The sequence below is a fragment of the Strix aluco genome, chromosome 4 (assembly GCF_031877795.1).
Source record: "Strix aluco isolate bStrAlu1 chromosome 4, bStrAlu1.hap1, whole genome shotgun sequence".
Classification (NCBI taxonomy): Eukaryota; Metazoa; Chordata; class Aves; order Strigiformes; family Strigidae; genus Strix; species Strix aluco.
Window position 1 is genome coordinate 85,620,737 of NC_133934.1, and position 19,800 is coordinate 85,640,536.

At 42.7% G+C, this 19,800-nt stretch overlaps 1 protein-coding gene across 2 annotated transcripts in view; it reads right to left on the reverse strand.

Moving 5' to 3' along the window:
- Window positions 1-17,363: 17,363 nt before the first annotated feature.
- Window positions 17,364-19,800, reverse strand: part of RASGEF1B (RasGEF domain family member 1B) — a 32,821-nt gene continuing 30,384 nt past the window's right edge. For both annotated transcript variants that reach the window (XM_074821522.1, XM_074821521.1), the window contains exon 14: window positions 17,364-19,459. In XM_074821522.1, coding sequence (XP_074677623.1) covers window positions 19,435-19,459 — 25 coding nt within the window. In that variant the 3' untranslated portion in view covers window positions 17,364-19,434. The remainder of the gene's footprint in view (window positions 19,460-19,800) is intronic.

Sequence of the window (19,800 nt, forward strand, 5' to 3'; positions counted from 1 at the left end):
GGGAATTGTCTGCTTCCTTAATTCATCAGACTTGACAGCATTTCTTACAACACTATAGATGGAAGAGTATTTAAGTTTGTAGTTAAATCACTTTTTATCTATCTCTTCAGGCAGTTTATTTAGAAGATTTGTTAAAGACATACGTGTGTGTGTGTGTGTGCCCGCACGCACAAAAGCTCTGAGATGGAGGTTAACTCCAGAACTAGAAGACCAGGGGAGCAGAGACCAAAGACACCTGCACCAGCTAGACCCTAGCCTGGGCACCACACTGCTGAAGGTGTACAGACCACATTTGCTGTGTGAACCTGTCAAGGCTGTGTCAGTCCAGGTCCTTAGTGGCTTCCTATCCCACTACTGAACTTGAGCATCTCCAGGGCACCTGTCTCCTCTGCGATCTGCCAATCTAACCAGACAAAACCTTTGAGCAGCCAGGTTAAACAAGTTCTGGGTACTACCACCATATCTTACACCAACATCATATGATATAGCAGTGCTGTGTGCTACCACCACATCTTACAGCAACTGGAACCTCCCTTTTTCCTCCCACTCTCCAAAGAGATCAATCTCAGTTCAGCATCCCTGGTGGTGTAAGAACTCAACAAGAGAGGCCTGAGGATCATCCCTGAATCAAGGGTGTCCAGGCCTGGCAATAAACTCTTCCAGGTCCCTTTGCACTTCCCCTCCCTGACACTTTGGTCTCATTTCCTTTCCAACTGCTCTTCTCCAGGCTACATTTCAGTTTTCTGTTCAGTGTGGACATCTGGTAGTCAAGCCGGTGGTGGCAGCTGAACAAGGGATGCAGGGTCTTTTTTCTTACACCTTGGCCTACTGCTACGCAGCAAGGATCTATTTTGGGTTTTGTTCCCCCTCTACCTTGCCACTCATCTTCTCCGCTCCTCAAGCCTCAGGGACCTGCTGCTCCTGGGTGTTTGGATGAAAGGGTGGGCTGTGCACTCAACAGCCTGCAGGTTGCTTTTGTAAATGCAAATGTGCCCAGAGCCAGAGAGGAGGCTTTTTCAGCTCAGGACTCAATCTGCAGAGCAAACACCACACCCCTAAGCAATATCAGCTACATAGATGCTCCATATTGCAAAGAATGGCTTCAGTCAGTCCTGCCTGGTGCAGATAACTGCATTTTACTCCTCTGACAGCCAGGAGCAGTTGGCAGCAGGCAGCGCTTCCAGACAGTGTATGTGACCTTCCTAGACCACCTCCATCTGCCTGCAGTCCCCTACCTCCTCTTCTCCCTGAATACATTTTGTGTTTTCCATACAGGCATCATTTCTTCCTAAAGAAAGGAGGGAGGGGATACTTGCCCTTCCTGCAGTGTTACTATGTCTATCACTTTCTCGGTGGCCAGTGGCACCTCTATGTTCTGCAACAATCTGGAATCGCTCTGGAATCCCACTGCTCCAGGCAAACTGGGGCATATCCAGAGAATGAGCTGACAAGGAGGAAGTACGGCTCTGCTCTACAGGCAAAACGTGGACATACACTTTGCCCATTAAAAGGAGACGGGTGGGGGAAATACAGATAACACAATCAGAAAGAAAACCCAAAGACAGATTATTATAATGTTCCTAATGCTAGGAAAACACTCAGCACAGCTGCATCAACAGAGTACTTGAGTGCTCTGAGTAAAACCCTTTAAATCACCAACGAAGATATCAATTACTCACTGCTTCTGCAGGAGGGCTACTCCCAAGCAGGCTTTTTCTGTGACACTTACATGACCAATTTCCTTAAGAAATATTTTTAGAGCTGCTTTATCAGAGGACAACAGCCTTAGCGTTGTGACAACAGATCAGCATGCGTCTCATCTGTAGGGGGTATCATTGTCCAATATCTATCTTAAAGAAGGAGTCTGAGGAGCCCATGGAAAACGCCACAGAATATGTCCTGCACAACTGCACATGAAACAATCTCAGCAATACTGCCCTGTTCCCTGCTAAAGAAATCATTAGTTTCAGTTCCAATATTTGTAATCAAACCAGACTCTTGTGGGAATTCTCAAGAGAGGCAAGATGGAGTGCATGTTCTCACTGCTGAGACCTGTTAACTTAGTTTGCTTCCTCTAACATTGACAGAAGGGGATATCTGCAAAACGCTGGAAGATAAAACTCTCATCTTTAGAAACAGCACAACAGTGCCAGGACCATGCAGATCTACCTAAGGTGAGGTGAGATGCTGTCCACACCTGAGGGACAAATCAGCTTTCCTGACTCACTTAAGTCACCGTCCCCACATCACACAGCACTCCTAGTGCAGCTGTGCAGCAAAACTCACGAGCAATGGGAAAACAGGAAATTTGCAATGGCAGAACTGACTTAGAACCAATGTCAAATTGTGTCACTCGTATGGAGGCATAAGAAAACAAATTGTAGTCTGAAAAAACGCAGAAGTAGATTTTTACCAGAGCTGGCATGAACTTTCCGCTTTTTTGGTTTTGCTTTGTTCTACAGCCACACTCTGTTTAGCAAATGCAGGATAATGGTGCTCTCAGCTTCACTCTGTTTGAAAGGCAGCACAGGGTACCAAGCGTCTCACAGATCCATTCTGCAAACGTCTCTACATCCTGCACTTGGCCCAGATCTGTGCTATGAAATGGGTCTGACTGGTTGTAAAACTACATTTTTTTATTTTGCCCCTCTCCCCACACTCCTGATGTACAGCATCAGTGCTAAAACGTCTGTATATCACCAAAAATTGGGGCTGGATGAACACCTAATATTTTCTGCATAATTTTTTGTGTTTCAGCTCCAACCATTTTCTAGATGTAACTTCTCTTTTTCATTAAACCTACTGTGTCAACATCACAACAGATCATCCTGTGAGACTGAACATTAAATCCAAACTGATTTCACTTTGTGCAACCTAGATTATCTGCCACAGTGAACAAAAATCCGTCCTGGGAAATAGTAACAGAGTTACTGGACAGGGATGAAGCTGTGGTATCAACTGTGCTGAAACAAACAATCCTCCTCCAGTATCCTTCCACATCAGCCTCTGCTCCCCCACTGTCAAAGTTCAGTGGAGAGTTTTGCCCGTAACCTCAGTAAGCAGGCTCTGCCTGTATTTCTGTGTGGGCTCTGCTGTACAGAGGGAAACGCAAAGTCCACTTTCCATATACTTCAGGGAGAAGATTGGCTGCAGATGTCTCACAGCTGTGCACAACACCTTTGTTGCTCCAGAAGCTCATGGTAAATCTGCTGTTTAAATGTACCTGTTGCAATTATTTTTAATTTAGAGGATTTTGGGGGCATCTCTGTACCTGACGCTTATTTCTAAACATCTGCAAGGTGCTTTGGCTTGGGTTTAAGACCCTGTGCAAACCAGAGGATGAATTCTGAACCTGCAGCCACAACATAGTTCTTCCCACATAAGCCTTCTCAGAATCCCCTTTCCTGAAACTTTTGTTAATTAATGCTACAGAGAGAAATAAGCCCTTCTGCACAACGACAGTTTTGATCATCTGGGTGGGATATGAAGATGATAGATAATTTGAATTCTATTTTAGAATCAAGCTAGAACAAAACACCCTCAAGTACTGTTGCTGCCTCTCCCCTTTTCACCACAACATTCCTACAGAAACTGAATTTTCTTATAGCTACAGTGTGACTCCACGGGGTTTTCACGTATTAATGACACCTCTGTCTCCCACTAATTACAGCAGTATGCTACTCTGGGCTCAAGAAGATTTGGCTTTGATTATTGAATCCTGTTTTACCATATTCAGCTTCAGATGAGCTACTTGTTCTCCAGTGTTCTTCATAACTCCAGTCTAGTCTGCAGCCAGAAATAATAGACAATATAAGGCAAAAATGTGACACTGTCTATTTTATAAGGAAAACAAAAACTATGTCAACTCTGGAAAGCACAAGGGCTTCCACTTGGTGCACTCATCTTCTCCAGAAGATATCTGTGCTGCTCTTTAATTCAGTAAATGCTTCTGGGTCTTTCTCATTCTGCTCATGTTTCATGTTTTCCATTGGTATCACCTACCCCACATTCAATTATGTTCAAACTGAAAATTAATTTTCCTGATACCTCCAGTTCTTCTAAGAAATAAAGGGTCTCATGGATGAGTGAATACAATAATATTGGGAATAAACTACCAGAACTAGAACAAAGTCCTACATGGGTTACTTTTAGGAAGCCTAATCTGGGAATGTTAACTGAGATTATTAGTCTTAGGAAATCTTTACAACAGGCGAGCTATTTACCAAAGAGGAACAGAACTTTAAGACCTATCTCCATAGGGATGAACTGACAGCTCTTTAAAAGAGTATGCTCAGAGTTGTTTATCTACATAAGCAGTACAGTATCTGAGCATGCAAGGGACATGCGTTGTCTCAAATTCACCTTGTGCTCAGTTCCTAGAAATTCAGAATGATCTCAAAGAACTCCCATATTTTCCCTTGTTTTCTCCAAAACATAATCAAGTTAAACAAATCCCTCTGGATTTGGATCTATTTGGACATTTGATATGGCAAAGTTTTGTGCTTTTCACATTAGCAGTGTTACTATACACTTATTTTGCCAATCTACTGTGTTAAAAGAAACCATGACCTGGTCAAGCCAAGACATAAAAAATAGCAAAAGTGAGTATACAGCATATATAGAATACTCCCCAAAATAGTGAATCCCCTAAGAAATATCAACAAAGTAGAAAAAGCTGTTTTTACATAAATATGAACTTTGTGACAATGCAGTTTTTAACTCCTCAGCAGATAGCAGAAACTTCTGAGGCAACAGCAGTTTTATAACCTAGCTGTCAGAATTTGGTCACACTTCAGCTGTTTATTATATACACACACATCAAATAAACTAAACATGCACCACCACCAATATAAAAATGTACGTACGCATACCAAGTACATGCTCCTTCTGAAAACAAGAACATGTTTATGTGCTAAGGGAATCTCCCCCTTTGGAATTAGAAGCTAAAATCTCATCTTCTCCTAAGGGATTTCAACAGCTGCAGGGTGAGAAACACAAACACACTTTCCAGTCCAATTGTTCATGCACCTGATTGGTACTTTTCCACCCAGGGATATAAGGTTTTCTGCAGGGGAGAAAATGATGACACTGATGATGACAGTTTCCTGGCTTTGTGCTCATTAGTCACATAGCTTCCTGGAGGGGAGGTTCCCACCCCTGGAGATCCTCTTTCTCCCGGGCATTTAGGCACAGCTTTAGGTAAGCCATTGTACCATTCTCTCTTTCCAGCTGGCCAGGGGTGACAGGGAATATGATGTACCCAGGCTGCTCCATGATCTGCAGCCCGTTCTTGGATGGGTTTGTTTTTGAAAGGACTTTCATTATCTGACTCTAGCTCAAGTGGCACTCCATGGTGACAGATATTCTTGTTTATTCCTCCTAGGATGCTGCTCCTATTTTCTTTCTTTCCCAGCAGGAAGCTTCTGGTCACCATGGTGATAGCTGTACCGCTGTGAGACTGCAGCGCCTGCAGGTCTTGCTGGAACCAAAGGGGACTATGTAACCTGCTGCCCAGTCTTCTTCAGACATGTATTTCTCCCATCATGTGCGCTGTTTCATCACTCACACTTTGTGAGCAGGTCGCATTATTCCACAGACCTCCCATCTCATACTTGCATTATGGCTTCCCAAGACAAGCCTAATCTCTGTTTTCTGCCCCAGTAAGAAATTCCTTGCAGCATGCCCAGCAGTTTTGTGGGCCCACCTGGCTGCAAATGGTTCTCCATTGTGCTCCCACTCTATGTGTTCAGGTCAGGCCAGCTGGTCAGCCTGCTCATTGTGCTTTTCCTTTTGAGTTGCCTTTGAAACACGTAAAATACTGTCAGGAAATGAGAAATTCCAAAGATGACCACAGAAGAACAGAAAAACTTACTGCTTTCTTTGTTGGCACTGTTTGGTTTTGACTCAGTGAATGCAATGATTAGAATATAAATCGGAATGGGGGGAGATAATGTGTTCATAATATCCACTAGCATTAGCAGCTCTGCCAGCCTTGCTTTGGGTGCAATCTGGAAAGTGGAATTCTTCTGCAAGATAGATCCCATTATTTCTAGCAAGAGGAGAGAAGAGTTAACACATCACTTTGTTTTAGTACATGCTGAAGAATTGCTTATGCAAGACACAGATCCTTCAAGGTATGATGCATCTGGAAGGGTCTTCAAGCTCTCCCACTGAAATCAGTAGTACTCTATAAGCAGAAAAAAATGTATAGGGTCAAGGAGTACTCCTGTTGTGGATGAAAGTATCACACAGTTATGATTTAATAGCAATTTAAGATTTATTCGTGGTGCGAGGTAGATCAAAGGTTAAATTTTAGCAGCACTTAATGGTCGATCAATTTGAAGATTACCAAAGTGATTTAGTAAAATATGATTAAAATAGTGATTTAATTACAGATTTGAGAATGACAAGATTCACACTAATTTACTACAGGGTATTCTAAATCAATATATATATATGCATATATGTAAATACTCAAAGTATACACACACAGAGCACAGAAATATTTGCATATCCAGTGAAATATATAGACATCCACACTTGTAAAGGCAATTGTGCATATTTAAGCACATAGGTAAGTAAAGAGGTTGATGGAAGAGGCTAGTCTATAGTTAAAATTTCTCTCAAGTTTGCAGCAAATACTCAAAATGCATCAGTATTTCTCAACAGGCAATAATTGAGATTTGAGAAGTCTGACTTCACCTTGGCCTTCTGTTGACTTTGTGGGCAGATGATCTTCAAACTTTGAGAAGTCTGAGCCTGAGAAGCGTCCCAGCTCAGGGGAGATGCTGGCCACAGCCTGCTGCGATCCAGGAGAGCTCAAAGGGTCTTGCTTAGGGTTGCTATTTATAGGGCCCAAGATAAACGACTTTCATCAGGTATTTTTCCATTTCAGCCCAACTAGGATGACAGAATATTCTGGTACTTCCTACAAGTTGTGCAGACCCAGAACTTGCTAGATATTGGAGTTCTGGTATCGCTCTCTTTGGGCTGCAACTCAAGTACAGATGTACTAGGCTGTCAGGAGGTATTGATTGGTCTTTAAATGGTAAGAGGGGGGCAGAAACCAGGTGGGCTAGGGGAGTGCCTTAACACTCTAGTCCCCTGCCTTTGTCACTGTTTTCAAACGGTGGTGGGAGAGGAGGGGGAAGAAACCAGGTGGGCCAAGGGGGCACCTTAACGCTCTGGTCTACTGCCTTTCCCAATCCATTTGAGTTGGCATGTGGTCTGTTTCCAAGCAACAGGGAGGTGGGAATCAGGAGTGTTAAGGGAGTGCCTTTATGCTCTGGTTCCCTACCTTTCCCTCTTCTTCTTGGATTGGCATGTGACCTGGGGCAGGGGAAATTGCACTAAGCACTGAGCCGCCCAAGAGAGGGGTGGTTGCACCACCACAACTCCATACTCCATCTCCTAAAGGTGGCATCAACCCTATTTTTACCTTTTCCAGGAAGTGCACCAAAGAGTGAGATGTCTTTCACTTTACTCGAGGTGAGATGAATTAAGTTCTGGAGGTGCCTGGTTCTTTCCACTGTCTTAAACTACATGTGGAACACCCTGGCTTGTTAGTGTGACATCAGGTGAATCAGTATACAAGGCTCTTTTGCCTGAAGAGCCAAACACGAGTGTAATTTCACACAAAAGACTAAATTAATCTCAAGGACGAGCAGATAATCCCAACCTCTAGCTGCTTTCTGTCTCTATCTCTGTTCAGTGTTTCTTCAAAAACTTAGAGTGTTTCCAAGACAAGTAATTTCCTCAACTTCAGACAACTTTTTAAATGCCATTTTGTTTCCAGGTTTGCACCTCGAAAAGCAGGAGCAGAATTGGCCACCCTGTTGCCATGAGTTTACTTACATCATATAATTTGTTCTATAAATTACTTATAGAATTTACTTAATTCCAAATTGTAAGATAGATGCCTGCTTACAGGAGGTTGTGGAAGTAATGTGGTATCAAACAGATACATGAATGGACTGACAAAAGTAGCAAGAATGTGATTTGAAGCAACATGGTGAGAGGCAGCACTTGGAAAACATTTTTACATTTTGACCAATGCTGGTAAGTGGGGTGGGGGGAGGGGAGACAGAGAGAATTAATTTATCTAAAAACATTTTTATATGCTCATTGGGTTCATTCCCCAAGTATTTGAGTATTTGTTTCCAAAAATTAAATATGTAAGTGATTGCAGGCTTGCTGGTTTTTTTTCCCAGACAAAGTTAGAGTTCTGTTTGGGGTTTCTGAAGCTCACCTCTCCTTCTGCAGTTAGAGGAAAAAAGGAATTACAAGAGAAAATTTATGTTAAATTGTATGCCCCATTTGGTCAATCCTGAGAGAAACATTTCAGTGAGTTCAGTTTTGACTCAGTAGGATATAAATTTACAGAGAGAAAGCTCTGCTCATGCTTTTGATGCTTTTGTTTCTTTCATTTTGCATTTTACTTTGTCCTCATCTCCAGAATATCTGAACACTTTTCAGCTGGGCATTAAGCAAGATAACATCTGTCATGTGCTGAATCTCATTTCCTTTACTCTGAAGAAACCAGCTTTCCAGTTGGTGCAAAACAGGCTGTAGTGTCCTACCTGAATTCCTGCTTGTTTTTACCTTTATTCCAATTACAAGGTACCTATTTCAAGGGAAAAGCTCACAGAAATGAGACTGTCTAGGAAATATGCTCCGGTAAAGTTTATTATGATTAATTCTCATTGGCTTCACACCACAGCCTCAGTTAGTTTCCTGGAAAAGATCTACCTTTCAAGGCACGTGAACTTTCTCCTACAGAAAACGCCACTGTATTACAGAGAGGGGAAAACCTGTAAAGTTAGTCTTTCATGATGAAATTTTCTATTATTATTCATACTGACTTGCTAGCAGTTTAAATGTTCCTAGCCTGCTATTAGAACTAAGCTGCACAGCTCTTCAAACATCTCAGGAAGCAGTTCATTTTACATAAATCAAACAGTGTAAGTCCTGGCAAAATCCAATCCATTAGGAGAGAAGATAGTATCATACAACGTACCACTGAGTTTTCAGAGCCACTAAAAGATCTTTCATAGCTAAATTGACTTTTTTCATGGATGACTATGAAGTGTAATGGAAGATGTAAATGAGGTTTTAAATCTTAGCTTAGTCTGACAGGGAAAAGAAAGGTGTTATCCATGATAAGCAGTGCTGATGATGCACATGAAGGAACAGCTCTGAACTGGAGACTGGGCATACACTAGCTCTGACACATCAAGCTGTCTCATGTGAATCATACTGTCTCTCCCTTTGCAGCTTGGGTCTAAGCTGAAGCCTGAAGCACCAAGGACTGCACAGGGGGTGAAAGAGAGCATCACAGCACAACATCTGAGTCTCTTAGGCAGCACAGTGGATAGAGGAAGATGGAGAGGGCATGGCACATCTGATTTGCTTCTCCTCATGTGAACAATTCTGGGAATCTCATGTCAGCTGGCTCTCTTCCTTGAGCAGTGAGAAATAGAGCATGCAAAAGCTCTCACCAGGGGTTTGGCTTGAACAATCCACTACAACCATTTATGCGTCAGGCTGAGGTTGTACGCCAGGTTCCCTGGAGATTTATTTTCTTACGCAGAGTAGCCATGGACAGTATGAGAACAGTCCAACACAGCATTGTCAAAGCCTTATGGCCTGGCTGCTCAGTCCTGACCCAGACTGGTCCAAACACTGGATGGCTAACAATGAATCTCATCTCTCTTCAGTCAGACCATTCTGAGATGTGCTGCATCTTCTCTGTCCTAGTGGAGCTGCTGCTCTGTGCTGACCAACCTTATGGCCCTGGGGGTAAAGGTGCTCCCTCGCACCACTCCAGTACTTCACAGAATCATAGAATCATCTCGGTTGGAAAAGCCCTTGAAGCTCCTCCAGTCCAACCATGAACCTCACCCTGACCGTTCCCAACTCCACCAGATCCCTCAGCGCTGGGTCAACCCGACTCTTCAACCCCTCCAGGGATGGGGACACCCCCCCTGCCCCGGGCAGCCCATTCCAATGCCCAACAGCCCCTTCTGGAAAGAAATACTTCCTAAGAGCCAGTCTGACCCTGCCCTGGCGCAGCTTGAGGCCATTTCCTCTTGTCCTATTGCTTATATCCCCTTGTTACTTCTCTTTCCCTTTGCCCTTATCTAATTGGGAAGGCCTATTCACCCCACATTTGTTCTGCTTCCCTACCATGCAGAAGATAACAGGCTAGATGTACACGGGCAAACAGAAACAGTCAAAGCACCTATGAAGAAATTCACAGTGCAAGTACAACACATCAGGACCTAAAGCGCTGGTTATATAGACACAACCACGTGCTAAGCAGAGCTTTCAAACACAAAAGTTCTAGAACAGATATACATTAATACTACAGCAAAAGAGGCTTTGTAAGTCTATACAAACCTCTGCATTCCTACACACACACAGAGGCTTTTAGAAATTGTGTACCAGAAAATGCTGGACTGAGCCATTCATCACGGTCAAGTGAACTGCCACATAGTAACGTGGTGTGACACACGAGGTGGGCAGAGCTTTTTACACTCCAGATCTTTTGTCTTACAGATCTGCCATCACAAAGTGTACCGGCCAGAAGATTTTCAAGTAGCCTGAAGTACAATAAACTAAAAATGATCAGGGAGATACCTAGATTCGTCAGTTGTTTGGGAAAGCAAATGATTCCTGACCCGGGCTTCTCTGATGGCACCACAGACCACCGGCAGCCACCCTGTGGTAACCTGTGTCAGTGTGTGTGCCACTCTGCTCTGCCCAGCAGCTGCCCAGGACAGTCCACTGCCCAAAATACCATGTCTTCTGCGGGACTCTGATGAAATACATCTCCCACTGTCAGCTCCAAATTCCACAGGCTGAAACCGGTCTGTTCTCCCAGCTACTCCCCATCACCCTCCACCGAAACAAAATCATGCCCTCTCATTCAGCATTATTCTTTACGTGAGGTTAGGGGCAGCTGCGCACAGTGGGTGCAGAAACTACACCCCACTCTCGGCCCCATCACCCCAGGGCCAGCACTCACCTATAGGCAGTCTTGGGCTGGGACTGTGTTGATGCTGCTGTCTGGGGCTGCTGTGACAGGCGAGGCTGGAGCATGGTGAGGCCTTGAGGCATTCCCCGAGGACTGAGGACCACAGCTCCCGCTGCCATCACTGCTGAGGTGGCAGCTGCTGACGAGCTGGTGTTGGCACACCCCATTGGCACTTCTTGCTGCTGGTGGTGTCCTGTGGTGGTTCTTGCCACACCAGAAAGAAAAGCTGCATTTTCTCACAAAATGCCTCATACAGCCATTCCAGGAAACCAAATCTTGTCAACTGGGAATGACCATCTATCTTTGATGCTGTCATTCAAATTTCCTTCAGTTAGCCTTCTTACCCGTCAGGAAAACACTTGCATGGGCAGGGTTTTCCTGCTTCCTCCACAGCTCCCCTCTCAGCCCCCAGACTGAGGGGATTTCCCCTGGGACAATCATTACATGATGGCCAAGTTGTTCCAGCTCTCACCCTGTCTGTACCCAGTTGCGGACTTCTCTATTCGGTGGAAGACACCCAGAAACTCCTCTTGTGGCGTGCCAGTCCCCTGCCCCTTCAATGAAATTAGCTGCAACATGGGCTAAGTCAAAATGTGTCGACCGAGGTTGAAGATATGTAAATAAAGCAGTTGCTGGCTGCTGCGTATGGGCACAATCTAAATACATTTCTTCCTGTGGACCTTCCTATTTCCTCATCCCCTCCCACCTGTATCTCCAGATTTGTTTCATTTATATCAGAAGAGGGCACCCTTCGCTTAACTACTGTAAGTTTCCCATCTGCAGCTTGAAGGGCAAAAGCTGAAAACAGGAAAGCCCTTGGACTGAAATGGGCTTACAGGGAGAGGGGCACCACAGGAAGAGTCACCGGTGAACAGTCAGTTGCCCCTGCAGTGGCAGTGACCTCTCTTCAGCTAGCAGTGATAAATATTCACTCTCCTTTGCGTGATCCCTGTAGGAAAAGGACTCATGCAATTTTTAAAACTGAATTCCAAAGTAGCAGACTAAAAATAAGACATTTAAACAACTGGATAACACTCTGCACTGAAAATGCTCTCTCAGTCATGCTGAAGCTAACTGAAGTGCAATTCTTCCTTTCTTTCCTTCACTGTTAACTGACCTCCAGGCAACTTAACTGCCAAAGCAATTTAAAACTGTATTACCAGGTTATGCAAAGAGCACCATTTTGGCCATCAGTTGCTTGGCTTTCTCCCCTGCAATGAGGTCCTGGGCTCCTGGTGAGAATCGTGCCTGAAATATCCTGTTTGCCACAAGTACGTGCATGTAATGGCCCGCAGCCAGTGAAGGTGACAGCCCTCCAGGCCCCTTTGGCCTCTAATACCATTCAAGACATGCTGAAGGTTTCTCTCACCCCGTCCCTGCAGCTCCTCTAGAAAGATCTGGGTCTCACCTAGCTCCTGAGCCAAGCCTGCCAGTTGCAGGTGAATAGCTGATAGCCCAGGGCACCTGAACTCCTGATCCACTTGTAGGCATCTGAAGGACACCCCTAGGGTGCCAACTTCAGACATCACTGAACACTCAATAGCTTTTCTTAACTATATATCCATTACTAGTAATGAGAGTTTACATATCCAGCTCAGATGCTGGCACCTGCATTTAGATACCCTCATCCATGATCCAAGTCGTCCCCCCTATATTGTAAAGAAAAGTTCTTTCAGACTGGCAGCCCACGGATGTGAACCCAACGATACCTCCTTCCTCTTACACTGCTGTGAATTTTGGTTGAAATCTAAAGAGCGGTGTCTCATCAGGTTTATGCCCTCACTAACATTCCTGCTAACATTTTTACCAACATTTACCCATTCAACACAGTACCATGGCTAAGTGTCACAGATCAGTTCCTTAAGCTGATGAGTGCTGGCCTCTTCCCATTAACAGTGTGCACAGCCTTTCACTCTATTCACAGGAAAAGAAAAGATTCCTGCCTGGCTAGTTTACTGAGCCTCTGATATACTGAAACATTTGAAGATGTATAGGTACTAACCTCATTTTTTCTTCAGAATAAATTCCCAGACCAACTGTCCAAAATCTTGGGGAACAGAGACCTTTTTTTGTGTACCTCCAGTTATCAGTGTCAGTTGTTCTATTTCCCTCAGGTTACATTACTTTGCGCATTCCCCCTTGGTTAGTTTTCTATCTTTTGGTCTCCGAGGCCAAGCAGCTGCTTAAAACAAGCCAAGCCCCTGATATATTAATTTCATTACTAGTCAACATATTCACAAATAATTACTGAAAACTAGGTAAATATGCAACTGCTACACTTCCCAAGACATTATGCAACTGTCACTATTTTGCAAGGCATAGCAAAAAAGAAAGTTTTAGTTTTTGCGAAGAACAGCAGCATTTAAATAGTCCAGTATATGCTTCTATTATATAAATAGAAATTTGGTATAGACAGAAATATAAATGGGCTAACATTAAATACATGCTTTGCTTTGAAAGAAGGTGACTGACCGTTTCTTAAGTATAACAAGTATCCAACAGCACATCAACAAAAGGTGTACTGTGTCCTAAAACTCTGTGTTATAAAAGCAACCTTCTGGGATGAAAATATTTGGTTTTGTGTTGACTGTAAGGAATGTTAAAAAATTAATGCTGTGATGCACTGTTCTCATATATTTATCTTTCTTTTTCCTTGAAGCCTAATCTAATAATGACAAACCCTGTCAATATTGCTCCAGAATACATTTTCATTATAGTCTTTTCTGAAAACAGCTCAACATGTATTGCAGTTTCAAGTTTTCACTGTAAACCTGTTCAAACAGAGATTCACAGATCAGATCTCCTTAACGCTCAGCCTTCAAAATTTAAGTTGGGTCTTCAAATGAGATTTGTTCTCTGTGATGTTGCTTGAGAATATGTAATGCTGTAAGAACTTTTTTACGCGGGGCAAACAGCCTCTGAATACTAGTTCTGTTGATTATCAAATTTGCTGGGCTTACACAGGGATCAAGGAACACCACCTGCTATGTCCCCTAGGCCTGATCATGAACTGCCATACAGAAATGAGTACCAGAAAGTAATACATTTGCTCAAACAGAAATTAAGGCTAAACAGTAACATCCTCCATTGTTAGCAGCAGCAGTAGCAAGAAACATCATGTTGTATGCACCCAATCCTTTACTTGTTTTTTCTCATGTTTCACATGCTAATTTTCTAAATTATCACCTAACCACACTGGTAAGTATATTTCTTACTAATTACTCTGATTTTATATCAACTTCTGTTGTCCAGGTTACTCTTGTTGGAATTTCATGTTATTTCCTTTTAAGAAAAGATCGCTATTGCCTGATTTAGCACCTATATCTCTGACTTCCTTTATAAGAGAGTCACTACGGTATTTCTGAGTGGAGCTTCTTTGCCAGCAAACCTGAAATTCAACATATGCATGTCAAACAAACTGTTGTAACCTAAAGTTTGCTTGTTTGCACTTCTTTTTATTCAGTACCACTGGCCACAATTACTTGATGTGTGTCTCAGGAAAGGGATGCCAATTCATTTCCTACCAGATCCTCTTTTCTGTTATTCCATAGAATCACCTCTAACTTCTTTTACAGAAAAGCAGAACTGCAACTGTCTGAACTGTCCAGGGAAGAGGAGGTCTAAGGAAAGTGTAACTCTTTCTGAAATGACTGACTTGCTCCCAGCCCTAATTATTTCTGACTTTCTACCAACCTCTAGTAAAAACAGTCCTCCTGTATGTTAAAATCAGCAAGAAGCATCATTTTTCACATGTATTCTGTCTTGTTTTCATGCTTTCAATTTTGAGTAGGTTGGCAAGACTAGAAATGTGAAAGATGACCCAGTTCTGAAAGACAAAGCAAAGAAAATGTTAGTGTGTTTATTATTAGAGAAATAGTAAACCCTCTGCCGCAGTCGCACACACAAGGAGGAAAAAAAAAAAGCTCTGCCCAGAAATGTTGGCTGTCCAAATGTGTTAGTACCTTTATGGTTAAATAGAAAACAAAGTATCCAGGTGGTTGCTTTAATGCCTCCCACAGTAGCTTCAAAACGTACTCCTGTCGTTAGAGGCATTATCAATAGATGGATCATTCATACAAACGAGGTCAGTCTGTCTGACAACAAGATGAGCTTCTATGAACTTCTTTCCCCACATCATTTACTCTGTTCTGAATCACCAGCCTTGAACTTTTAACCACAGGTTTTTGTGATTGTCTTCTACATACATTTTTCTCCTGGGAAAAACACATTTTAAAAAGCAGTCAGGCATCCCAAATGTAAATGCTATAGAGTTATCAGACAATAAGGAAAAGCAGCTGAAAGGCCAAGTGGCTCTTCCCCCCCCCCCCCCCCCCCTCCTTCCCACTAGTGTTTATTAGAGGTCCCTGGACTGGTTTTATGGCTTACTGGTTCTTGCTAAGGAAAGTGATTTAATCTTCTGACCACTAGATCAAACTTCAGGGCTTAAAGAGGATCCTGATGTATCACCAAGACAGATGCTTTGTTTTTTCGCTCTCTGGAATGGACTGGCTCCATACACTGCTTTCCACTGCAGCTAGAAGTCCAGCTAAGTACCACGTACTCTTCCACTTCACAGGGCAGGGGAGAGAAGCACTAACAGAAGGCCCCACAGTGTCACTGGCACTCAGATTGCTTTGGCTACATAAATAACTGATGAAAAACAGCCAATTTATTCACATTATCTTTTACATTTTTCTTCCTGAAGAGTAATCTCCATGGAAGAGGGACAGTGTATGTACTTTGCTCATAATGAGACATCCTTTTGGGTCATACTATAGCTAAATTTTTTTAATAAAGAAGAAAGAAAAAAAACATGTTCCAAAGAGCTTAATGCAGCACAGTGGAATAATGGCAAAGTGTCTGTTGGTATCAGAAGATACGCTTTCTGTCACTAAACTCTTGCTGAACTTTACCAATTTTGGGTGTGAAGTGTCAGTTTACCAGACACCTAACAACAGTAACCTTGTAAATAGACTAGTTCCCTTGAAAATCCTTACCAGCCATGTTCTCGAACTAAAAAACAGCTGACGACACAGGACCCCACAAACATAAAGCACAAGTTAGGATACAGTTGCTTGGTAGAAGCAGGCAATCTGGATCTGACTGAGAGCAGGACAGATGCAGCTGTGAGGGAATGCATCCGTAGGGATTAGCCTCTCCCTTTACATGGGGAAAATCTGCTCAGCATGACTAAGAGCAGACAGAGAGGAGCTGAGAGAAAAAGCAGACACTGGTGCACTACCAAAAGATTGTTCTTTTCCAGGAGAAATACTGTAAGGAGTCCACAAGGGGTCCTGCTGCACGCAACTAGTACAAAGAAAGCCACCCAAAGCGACAGGGAAAATGCCCCAGAACTTGGAAAATGAATGACCTTTTGCCTATTTTAAAAAAAAAGTTCTTTTTAGTGCCAGTTTCAGCTCTGTCAAGAACAGGCTGTCTAGGAAGGATGAAAAAAACCCAAACCCACCCCCAAAAAACCATGTAGAGGTATAGGTCCTTGCTTGCTCTTTTAGAGATGACAGTTGTCAGTTGGCTTTTGCACATTATTGCATGCAACTGACTGTTCTTTTCATGACGATGTCACGAATCTATATCCAAGTAGGAGAAAAGGGAAGTATTTGGATAAGGACAGGTATTGTTCCTGTGGGCTTAGCCAGACATCTAGACTCTTTGGAACAAGTTGGTTCATATGGGTCCATAAGACCCACAGTTTTTGTCTCTGAACCACAAAGAAATAAGTAATGTTTGAGCCATTTATACCGGAGACTTTGATGCTGCTTCTGTCCACATCTGAGCATGCGTTCTCTGAGCATCTGTCAGCACTGAGCTGGGATTTTCAGTCCTGGCTAAACACTTGAGTTCTTGTAACTCCTCATTTTAGAAAGTTTGTGATGTTTCCTTTAAGAGCTGGTTAGCCATAGAAGAGTCAGTCATTTTCTCTCTCATTTGCTACAGACAGGTGTGAATGGCCATTTCCAAGCCAGGGTTCAACAGTCTGACAGCAGCTCAGAATATTCAAAATTAAAGCTGGGCACTGTGGCTGGACCGAATGATGGAGCAGAGGGCACAGTGCACGATGAGACTTGTGTCACTCTAACATCAAACACCAAGTACATGAATTGCTATGGGAGCAGCCTCTGGCTTAACTGGGGCTAGGGAATTTGCATTCCCCTTTCACGCACCAGTCACAGGCTCCTGCACCTGCTGTCCAGTTTCTGTGCCAAGACAGCAGCTGTCTCCTCCACAGCAATCACTCTGGCATGTGCTGCCTTTTCTTGGCAAGAAGCTGGCCCACAAGACAACACACAGAGCCCGCACTCTGGATAGAGACTGTGTAATGCTACTTCTCCTTTTATTTACAAAGGCTTCGTTCCAACAGCATAAATAACAAATCCATTTCTAAACCAGGCTAGTAGTCAAACTGTATTACAATGGAGGAGGGAAGGACAGAAGTTATTTTTACATGTAAGCTAACCCTTTGTTCAACCCGCTGACTTTCCCTAGAATGAAAAATGTAAAAAAGCAGGTTAATGAGGATAGCAAATATTGCATCATGGAAGCTCATTTATGTACCTTATTATCATATCATCCTACTTCCAGAAGATGTGGAAGAGGAATGCACAATTTTCCCCAGCTTTTTACATAACCTAAGTCCTGTCTATAAGCCTCACCAATGGGGGAAGGATGTAGAGGGGAAGATGGGAAAGACCTCACCTGATGAAAGCTGGGAGGTAAGTCTGTGAACTGCAGAAGCACCTTCCTCCTTTCAAATACTTAGCTTCTTTCTCCTTCACCCTAACTCAGTGAATGGGAGAGGAGGAGAGGAATCCTCCCCTGGCAGGGCTTGAGGGCCTGGGTGCTTGTACTCATGGAATATGTAACTCTTAACTTCCAGCACCTTGTACCAGGAAACAGGCTGTAGTCATGGACAGCATCCCCGCTGATGAAGCTACTTCAGCACGTTCTTACAGAATTCAAAATTTAAATACTTGCCTGAAAAGGCATGAACAGAACATAAAAACCAGCCTACCTGAAAACTCAAGAGATGCAGTGCAACAAATATATCTATTTATCCTTATTTCTTTTCTTTTTTTAAATAACAGTGGCAGGATAATTGCAAGTACCTTTTTTGCCAAGTATGTGCTTTTGCTTAGTGATTTTGCATCCAGGGTGATCTACAGCTACAGTTTCTTTTTTTTTTCTGTCAGGTTCTTCCTAGGATAAATAGAGTGACTAAGTATTCAGAGCTACTACAAACTTTTCAGGTGTGTTACACAGTGAACTACTTCACAGTTATAAACATAATCCATAAAGCAAACACACAGGCAGACTGTTTTGTTCACAGCTGTAATTGAGAAGAAGCCTCATCTTTTTCTTTTTGGCATCTTGCTATTTTGGTCAAAGTGGACTGTGATCTGCATTGTTACCTTTTCAAAAAAAAGCAATTATAAAAATGACTTAATAAAAACATACTTTCATATTTCAACACAGTTTGTACACCAGCTTCTCAAAGATTATTCTAGAAAAGTCAGCTTGTTCAACCTAATATAAGAAGAAGGTCATGTATGGAAAATTAGAGTAACAAAACCGTACAGTAAAAATAAGAATGTCTGTAGCATGTAGAGGTTAGTTGTAAACAACTGAAAGAAAGAAAAAAACCTCCCTAGAAGTTGTAAAATAGTCCAAGTAACACAGCTACTATATTTTCATAGCAGGTGTGCTTTCTACCACAGCTTTGATTTTTATTACTTTAGAATTTTAAAATAACTTAGAATAATAATGAGTTTGCCTACCAGCAGCCAACTCAAAAACATAATGGAAAAAGAAAAAAAACACAGCCACCATTACAGTGGTGGGGACAAACTCTCCTCAGCAGCCAATTTGTTATGTCCAGTCCTTTCCCTTTTTAGCAATCCCAATCAGGCAAAGTTCCTGGTTATATTCAGCTTATTAGGAATGGAAGTTCTTCAACGCAGACTTGGATTTCACTGAAAGGAATGGTGATTTTTTTTCTCCTCTGTAATGTACTATCAACTCTGCAGGGTCCTTGTATCAGCAAGCTGCAGCAAAAGGAAGGGGAAAAATATTCCATCCAGGTGTGAAATGATTCATAGGTGGCATCTGAGCTCTTCAAAGGATTCTGTCAGCGCTGTCCTCAATCAATACCTAAGCCTGAATCACAGCTGAGTGGGCTGTGATTTTATCTCATCTGCCAGATGTGAGAAGCTGCTTGTTTGTTCTTTAGTTAACTTGTTTCATCTTTGCTGACACAATATCGCATCTGACCGCACATTTTTCATCACTTTGAATGCCACTTAGTGTACAGAAAAATAAACCAAGCCATGCCCCTTGCTAATCCACATAACATAGCAATGCAGAAACAGCAGCTATCTTATGCACTAGACTCTGCCCAGAAGTGCTGACCTGAAAGGAAGAGGGAAATAAGTAAAGACAATCATTAGAATGATGTAAATCTTCTCAAGACAGCTTCAGAGTGCCTAGGATAAGGATCTTGTGAAATTGAGGTCATGTTATCACAGATTTTCAAGTTTATAGTCTTTGTCTGTCCATCTTGTCACCCTGTGTAATGTGGAGTGTCTGTGCATTGATGCGAGTAATTTTCCCTGTACACTGATAGGAATAACTGTCCCTTTCTGTCCTTTCCTTGAGATAACTGGGATTAATCAGATGGAACTGTTAACATCCTCTTGTGATACCTCAGGAAAAGCCAACATGACCTGAGGAGAATCCTTAAGGTTGTGGTG